Here is a 9324-nt window from a genome sequence, read left to right as displayed (position 1 = left end):
ATTTTAATGCTTGCATTTGCGTCGGCTATATGTATACATGCAAAGAATATCAATGCATTTTCTAATGCGTGTGTGGGTGTATCCATTTGTACGCGCGAACATTTGATTAAAAGAGATCAACGCATTGATATCTTATTTTGGTTGTGTACAAAATATTGAGAGTGAAATGTATTACAATTTATGGGGTTTTGTTAATTTGTCATGTTTATGTATTTTACTTATCTTCTATTCTAAAGTGGACTGTATTTTTTGTGTGTCAATAAGTATTATTGTACGTATTTTTTTATGTTCAGTTTTATTACCCTGGCAGATGTATGTATGTATGCACACATGTTCAAAGATATTTGAACAAGTATCGATACCATTTATCGATTTCAAAGCCGATTTCGTCAGCAAGAAATGAATTTGTCTCTATGTCTCGATGTCTGCATTTGGTATCCCTGCAAAACTAATACCACTGCGTAAAATGACGTTGAGCAATACGACCAGCTCCGTCAGAAATGCGAATAACCCAACGAGGTTACAGACAAGTTAACTCCCTTTTCTGTGTTAGAGAAGATAATAAGCCCCGCAGAACTGAACCGCTCAGGCACTATTCTTTACAAGAGGGTTCAATTGCTGTCGTATGCCAACGACATCGACATCAAAAGTAAAAACAAGAGCTATGTACCTCCGTGCAAAGTGCGTGGGGATGGTGATGAACGAGGACAAAACGAAGAATCTCCTGTCATCAGACAAGCAGTCAGAGCATATGCGTGTCGGAATCCACACTGACAGTTACAAGTTAAAAAAGAAGGTAAGTGCTCCTGGGCAACACTGTAGAAGTGAAACTTCCCTGCAGTGAAAACCCAAACCAGTTAGAAAAAATACTAGTTCATAAACTAGTATGTGCCTACCAGTTCGACATTTTCGAAGAACTTAAACGTTCAGCGACATCTGCCTTTGAATTGCCAAAGCCTAAAATAAAACGCAATTAATTTCTTTTCTTACAAATGTCGGATGTGGCGTCACGTGAAGACTGGTTCTGGTTCTGGAATCGCAGGTTCGAGGCCGCTTGGAGGTGGTTAAGATTTTAAAGTTAGATCAATGTAAGTAGGAATAATTATTTCAATTTAAATACAAATAATAATAATAATAGATTGGCGCTTACACATATGTTAGTGTTTGGTCGAGCTTCTCCTCCGATGTGTGGCGTGCGCCTTGATGTTGTCACACAAAGCGGAGGACCCACAGTTTTACGCCGACTCCGAACGGCGATTGTATTTTTATGAGAAGCTGTTTTTCATGGCAGAAATACACTCGGAGGTTTGCCATTGCCTGCCGAGGGACGACCGCTGTTAAGAAAAAACCTTTTTTCTCTATTTTTTGCGATGTTGCTTTGCCCAGGGTTTGAACCCAGGCGTTGCGGAGTGGAAGCGCGCACTGCTTATCACTACACCACAGCGGCCGACAAACAATCTTAAAAATCTAGTTGCATTACAAAAAAAAAGAAACAAACAAATATATGGGAAGAAATACTTGTGTCATAAAAAAATAGATTAAAAAAATATTTTTTTTAAAATTAAATTTAAGAATAACAAAAAACACCGTAAATAAAAAATATGTTTAGGTCCGCGACCTAAATATATTGCACCACCCTAATCCGCGTTTTGTCACTTGATGTAAGAGCACACAAACACATACATAAGTTACGGCTNCTTTGCTCTGTCGGCCATTGCGACTGTTGGAGCGCCGCGAGCAAAAAGGCATACTAATGCTTTTCATGGGGGATGAATTGGAAGACTATCTCATCAAGTGGAATGATGCTACTAGTATTTCTACTAGTAGATGCTGATGCATAGCCTGACAATTGACATCTCGTAGGACATCGCAATGTTAAAAATAACAGTCGCTAACATTGAAAAAGGATAGAACGTGAACTATTTGGGCTGAAACGCAAACTGGTAGAATTCTAGTTCACAACTAGTAGCTTTCCCTGCAGGGTTAGTTTACATATCTATGTTGTCTCATAACCAATATACATACATATGTACATATGTACATACATACATACATACATCTGCGTTTGCTTAAGGTTAAATTTTTTGTCTTTTTTTCTATTTAGATCTCTACATCGACCCCTGTTCGTTCTAATTACATTTATGTTATTCTGTTTTCCTTTAACTTCATTTTTATCTTTGTACTCTATTTATTACAAAATCGATAGTAATATGCAACTAAATTACATCGATAATAATATTAGTAGCAAAATCGATTAGAAAATCAATAAATATAACGATAATAAAAATCTTTTACAAAATCGATAAAAATATCGATAACATAATCGATAAAAATTATCGACATATAACAAAATACAGAAATAATCGATAACAAAATTGATAAATACTACATAACAAAATCTATGACAAATTCGATAAAAATTTCGTTAGCAAAATCGATAACAAAGTTTGTAGCAAAGTCGATTAAAAAATCAATAAAAGTGTCCGATAAAAATATCGATGAAAAATCGATAACAAATTCGATAACAATACCGATAACAAAACCGATAAAAACATCAATTATTATATCGAGAAGTCCCGAGAATCCCGAAAATCACTGAAATCCCAAAATAGTTCCCAGATTGAGTCTCTGTGCCTCTATCTATATCCTTTTCTCTATAATTACCTTTATTTTGATCTTTCTTCCTCTATCTTCATCTTTACTTTTATCGGTATCCTCATCCTCATCTTTTTCTTTATAGTTATCTTTGTCTTTACTTATATGTATAGCATTTTCTTTATCTACATATTCACCTTCACCTTTGCCCTTATATAAGTAAAGTGTTTAAATTTACCTTGGTCTTAATTTTTGCTTTTATCTTTACGCATCTTTGTTTTTGTTTTTATTTTACCGTTGCCTTTATCCTTTTCTTTATTTATGTACGTCCTCACCTTTACTTTCATTCTTGTATTGGTCTTTTCCCTAGTGTTATTCTTTAACCTTTTATTAGTAAGTTTTTGGTTAAATTAATAACATACATTGCACCATTTCCGTTGAAGTTGTCAATTTACTCCCAACCAACGAACCGCCGCTAAAGAAGTTTCACTTAAAAAAGAAGACGACTTCGTTAAAATAATATTGTCTGTCTTAGAATCCAACGGATAATCACTTTTGGCAACAAGTGCTACTTTGGACTGAGTAGGAAACTGAAAAGTAAAGTCCTCTCTCGACGTACGAAAACTACTCGTTACCATGCTGGTGTATGGCATGAACAATGAAAACATCAGATGAGGCGGCTCTGGGTTGGGAGTTAAAATACAGCGGCTACGCTGGTTTGGTCATGTCGCACGAATGGACAGAAGCGCTCCAGGTCTGAAAGTATTCCACGCACGTCGCGATGCTGGTAACAGAGGAAGACGCAGGCCTCCTCTTGGAAAGACTAGGTGGAGAAGGTCTCGGTGTTAGTTGCCACAGAAGAGAAACGACTGGCTTGCCTTGTCGGCTAAAATCGCTTAGGCAGTTACAACGACAGTAAAAAAAATAAATAAATAAAAATAAGAATACGTACTCGTAATTGGGGTGATAATGCAAATATACAAATAATATCGCAATTCTGGCTTATATCCAAATCCCTTTGGTGATTAAATGTGGTCTTAACGCTTAAACAGACGTCAGCGTTGATCCGGATTAACTTGGACTTAGTCCGGATCAACTGCAGTCAATTCCCGAGTTGATCCGGATCAACGCTGCTGTATGTTTCTGCTTTAATGTAAAGAATCCGCAGAAAGATTGTACATACATATGTATGTACATACATACTATGCTTATGTAAATATGTATTTACAATTATATACATTGTATGTACATATGTGAGTAAGAATGTGCATTTTTATTCTTGTACCAGACAAAACCAATGTGAATGAAAACTGAATGAAAACAATAACAAAAGGGGGCAATGTGAAGAAGAATGAAAACCATATGACAGCAATCGAATACAACCCCCACGGGCCATGCGCAAAGCTTTCGGCGAAAGGACATTTTCGAAAGTGCATGCGTACAAACACACACACATATATACATGTCGTACATACCATGCAGTGTAGTACTTGAATTAGAGAATAGCGAAAGCGGTTCAAACGTTGTATGCACATTTTCGAAAAATCAGTACTGTTTAAGAAGTTAAGGAAGAACAAACGTGATTTCTAGAAACGCATAAATATTTGTTTAAGTGAAAATTAGTTATAGCAGTACAAAAAATTAAGTACAATGCGCAAAAATAGTAAAAATTGGGTTGAGAAAGTCGCAGTATTTGAAATAATTTAAAATATAAAAAGTTGGTTGTAATAAATAGCCTGGTCTAAGGTTAAAGAAATAAGTTAAAGAAGGTGTGTTGAGTTTTTCGGAAAAATCAATAATCGCTTTTAATCAATATTTAACAGCTGAAAAGGCGTATAGGTGTTTTGAAAAAAATAAATAAAAGCTAATCGTCCAAAATTCAAACACTTTTTTTTATTTCGTGCAAATTCAAATGATAAAAATATATCTCCTCCAATAGTAGAAATATTCTTCATAAAGCATAGGTGAAAATCTGTATCTCGTATATGCATTCAAATGTGTGATTTTGTTGCTGCGGTGCTGTGGGGTGGTGAGGTGATGTAGTTGTCTCAACTCATCCAATCATAACACAATTTTAGTAAAGCCGATCGAGCAACAACGGTGACAATGGGCCGTATGAATAAAAATAAGCAATTGCTTTTTCTTAATATTTCAGACCTTTTACTCGATTTATTCAAACAAAAGTGAAGTAACAGGTATGAAATTTTAAGAAAAAGCAATTGCTCAGTTTTTATTCATACGGCCCAATAACAAAGCATGGCAAAGTGAATCCTTCGTGTATAATATAAATACATACACATACATTTAAGTATATACACACATATACATTTTTATTCAAGTATATACGTATGCTTTTGTTGAATTAGCATCGATATTTCGTAACCGCCCATTGTGTCCCCCCTTTTTAGGTCAGCGGTGCATAATCTTCCCTGCTCGCAGCTAGTCTCCCAGATTCCAATACACACAATACTTAGCCAAGACAAAGGCAACAGAAAAGCAAAAGGCGGCGACAAAGACGAAAAAGGAATAAATGTGAAGAGCGAAATTGCCCGAAATCAATTCTCGAAACCATCTCAACGACTATAATCTTGTGCCTGCATATGTACGCGTATCTAATTGGTGGCATGCAGCATCGGGTCGTTGAAGATTGGCAGCAAACATAAAAGTCTCATTATTGTCTGGAAGAGTGTAAAGCGCCAATAAATAACTGAAGTTACCGCAGTGAATTCGAATGAAGTGGAAATTGATTTAGTCAACGAAATTTCGTGGGAGTTGTCACATAAAATAAAAAAAAAACAGAATTATAAATAACAGCATGGCAACATCAACATCGGCGGCATCGACATCAGTGTCGGCGTCGGGATCGGCATCGGCATCCTCATCAACGCCATCAACTTCCGGGAATATGGGTATTGCATCCCCATCCACTTCGGTTATTTGTGAAGAAATTTTTGATGAGACCGAACCATCTCCTGAAGGTGAGTGTGATATGTACATACATATCCCTACAAACTATTTTATTAGAGTATTCTGAATTGTACAGAAACTTTAAAGAATTTATTAAGATCTCATCCGATTTTTTTGCCGAATTTTCTAAAATGAAACAAACTGTGCACATTTCGATTCTTTTACGAAATTTCTAAAGAAGAAAATCGGTAAAGCAATGAAAATGATGCTGCTCTGTAAAAATTTCTTGCAGATTGTTTTCAGAATTTTCTTTATTTTTCGTACAGAAATTTCTTTACGAGTTCGTGTCAACCCCTTCATATAATTTTCCTTGAAGATTCGTAAAAAATCGTTACAGAAATGAGATAAGATTTCGTTAAGATTTCGGGAACTTTGGTTTTGCAGGGATGTTAAAAGTTTTTATCAGCTGTATACAAAATGTCTATAATATTATGGATATTCATAGGAAAATAGCTACACCATTAAAAGTGAAAATTCTAAAATATCAGGACAATTTTCTTCTGGATACTGAGTTAATTACAGTGTAAAAAGCTATGTTTTTAATCAATTTTCAGTACCGACACTAGCCCCCAAATTCGATATATATCTTATTCTTTTATTTGGCACTGCAAATGTTTGTCGAATTGAGTCAAGTCCAAAAAATGTCATCAGTTGCAAAGTTTCGCCAATTGTCCATTCCAAGTTTCGAAAGGTCCTGGCCGCCTTTGCTATCGTGGTCCGCCCCTTGGCGCCGAACATTTTCACCGGAGCTTCATTATATTATCTCTGCGTACCCATGCCACCGCAATCACATTTGACTATTTATGGGATAAAGCTCGCACACTTCGCCATTATATCGTCTTCGGTACGCCCGCCCACGCGTAAAGCGTTATAGATTTTGTGTGGAATTATTTATCCGAAAGCTTTCAAAGCCTTCCCATTTTTATTCGACATTGTCACGTTTTTGCGCCGTATAAAAGGACGGGCAGATTTCTATACCCTAAATTTTGTTCGTCGCGAAAGGGCAAGAGTTATCCTTCGCTTGAGATCCAGGCTAAGGTTATTGCTGATTTTAATTCTGGATCCTAGACAGTCATTTACTAGTTCAAGGTTGTATCTTTCTTGTAACGTACGTTCCAAAATGCAAAGAATTTCTTCTTTAAGCTGGAAAACACTGCACTCACAGCCATGGAGTTAAGGCCAACTATTTCTGATGAGCACATTTTCCAGCATCGAATCTAAAATTTCGCTTGGTCTTGGCGTCATCCCAATATGCACGGAGCTAAAACTTGCCGGAACTCGACTCTATTTAACCGTATTAGTTTAGCAGGCAATGCAACATTAAGTATGGCTTCTTTTCATGCTGCCCAAAGCGGCTTAAAAATCGATGAAAAGATAATATGCGGCGATTTACTTATATAATAATCCCAGCGGTTTTTACCCTCCATTCCCGCCTATCCGCACGAGTCCGCATGACGTACGGTACCAGTATTTATTTTCAATTTTTGCGCCGAGTCACGATAGGCAGGAGTTTGTTAAGTGTCGAGATCTAAAACTGTTCAGCTACAGAACTAAATTCATCAGCCGATTTTTTGTCTTTATTTTAATGATTCATTTATTGAGAGAGGACAGTATCGATTTCTTAATGCTGAAAAGCGGATCTGATATATCAAACGTGCTGGAATGAGAGTTAAAATCCTGGAATAAGCAACGGGGTGGGTCGTCCAATTCAAAATTAGTTTTACAAGCTTTCAGAAATAGGGGACAAAAGTGTCTTGATACCCGGGAGGGAACATTAAGGCTAACTTCGCCCAGAAGAAGCGGACTTGAAATTGAGCCTGTCAGTAATTTAACTATAAATATTGTACCAAGTTTTTCTCCTGCAAATTACATTTCGTACACTTTATGGTATTTCTCATCAGCATTTACTTAAAAAAATGTAAAATAATCATTATCTTTTAATATTTTCTCTTAGTTTGTACTGGAATTTAGCTTTAGGTAAATAAACAATTAAATTTCTAACAAAAAAACAAAACCTAATGTACATGCATGTCTTCAATTTTCATGTAAAACTTTAAGATTACCGTTAATTTCTTCTTGATCCAATAATCGGATCTAAACCAAATTAGGATGGGACCACCTCTGAGGTACCACCTTTCCTTTAAAAAAGAATTATCGAAATCTGTTATGCGGTAATATATGTACACAGAAAAAATATTCCAACGAATAGATAACCTCCTCCTTTTGTTGAAGTCGGTCAAAAATAATGAAAAATTACGATTTTGGCGTAAAGACGAAGTCACATTTTAAAATTTGCATGCAATTAAGGCAACTAACAAATTTGTGTTTTAACTCTTCAATAAGTTCATAATAAACTTTATGCAATATAAATTTCTTTGTAGGGCTCAGTACAACTCAATTGTTACAATAACAAGTAATTTTTAAGCAAAAAACATAATCGACTTCAATTCTCATATACAAATTTAGAAGTACCGTTAATTTCTTCGTGATCCAATGATCGGATCTAAACCAATTTAGTATGGGACCCCTGAAGCACCAGAAAAAGAATTATCGAAATTGGTTAATGTGGTCCAAAGTTATGCGGTAACATACATAAAAAAAATCCGATGAATTTATAAACTCCTGCTTTTTTTGAAGTCGGTTAAAAAGAGAAAAATGAATAAGGTAAATTATTATAAATTTTTATTAGCTATATTTTAACATTTCTAATAAAATGTACATAAAAAATCTCAGTTAACCGTCTCATAAGCAGGTAACAAAATATTTCCCCTTGAAATATACAGCGCAAGAATTTCTACGAAACTTCAAAGCTGAGCTGTGGTTACAAGTGGTGTAATTTTTTGATAAAAAATTTCCCGGTTACAATATGTTCGGTACTTCCCAACTCTACTGCGAATGAAATTCACCTTGATTGCTGACATCAATGTTTTTATAGTGTTGCTAATGCGAAATTGGCAGAGTTGTAATTGTGACAAAAAATAAAATTTTACAAAAAGTATTCTGCACTTTAGATAAGTTATGATTTAAAATTAAATAGTCAAAATTCCCCGAAAAAGGCAGCTCATTCAACGATTCCCCGAGACACGCAACGAGACAAATTCCCCGTAAATCGGGGAATTCCCCGCAAGTAGGCATCGCTTATTCACACAGATGACGTGTTTTTCAAATGTTTCTCAAACCGTTCTTAAGTTTATAAACAATATTTGCCAAAAATTTTAGAAAATGTTTTGTGTCAAATGATAAACAATGCTGAAAATCATGATACAATAATTACAGGTATTGTCTTCCCAGAGAGCGCATATCTGCCTTATTTAAAAAATAACATTGTTGCCCACACTGAAAGGTTTACTGCTAGGGAAAAGGGATATTTCAATACCCCTTATATCATATATGTAAGTACACGTGTTTCTTTAAACAAACCATCTTGCAGAGAACTTATTTAATTTTGCAAAAGCCGAAAAAAAAACATTTCTTTATTTCAAGTAAACAATAAGTCAACAAAAACAAATTGTCTTACAGACTAATACAGAGATTTAACAAAAAATAATAATCTTAATAAATACACAAACTGTAATGGAAAAACGTCACGGAGACATAACTCCGGACAACATAGTTGGGGTAATGATTTCCAGCGCAGAAAAGTGGGAAGCAGTTGCGAGATACGTGAAATTCGTACTCCGCTGCAAACGAGAGGACGGTTGTCTACTGAGGACACCCGAATGAAACGCCCCTACAAAAGAGCAGCCCCAAGGCTCTAACAGC

General features: G+C 35.6%; 1 protein-coding gene across 3 annotated transcripts in view; it reads left to right on the top strand.

The window, feature by feature from the left end:
- The first annotated feature begins 4164 nt into the window (after positions 1-4164).
- Cep164 (centrosomal protein 164) overlaps positions 4165-9324 on the top strand; it is a 57225-nt gene continuing 52065 nt past the window's right edge. For 2 of the 3 annotated variants that reach the window (XM_017619188.1, XM_017619187.1), the window contains exons 1-2: positions 4165-4364; positions 5004-5573. In XM_017619188.1, coding sequence (XP_017474677.1) covers positions 5411-5573 — 163 coding nt within the window. In that variant the 5' untranslated portion in view covers positions 4165-4364; positions 5004-5410. Of the gene's footprint in view, positions 4630-5003; positions 5574-9324 lie in introns of all 3 variants that reach the window. The other variant, XM_017619189.1, reaches the window with a different exon arrangement.

Source organism: Rhagoletis zephyria, unplaced genomic scaffold (genome assembly GCF_001687245.7).
Source record: "Rhagoletis zephyria isolate East Lansing unplaced genomic scaffold, Rhagoletis_zephyria_1.1 Rzeph_scaffold_01802, whole genome shotgun sequence".
In the NCBI taxonomy this organism is placed as follows: Eukaryota; Metazoa; Arthropoda; class Insecta; order Diptera; family Tephritidae; genus Rhagoletis; species Rhagoletis zephyria.
The sequence above is the reverse complement of the archived record's forward strand: the minus strand, read 5'-3'. Positions and strand labels throughout refer to the sequence as shown.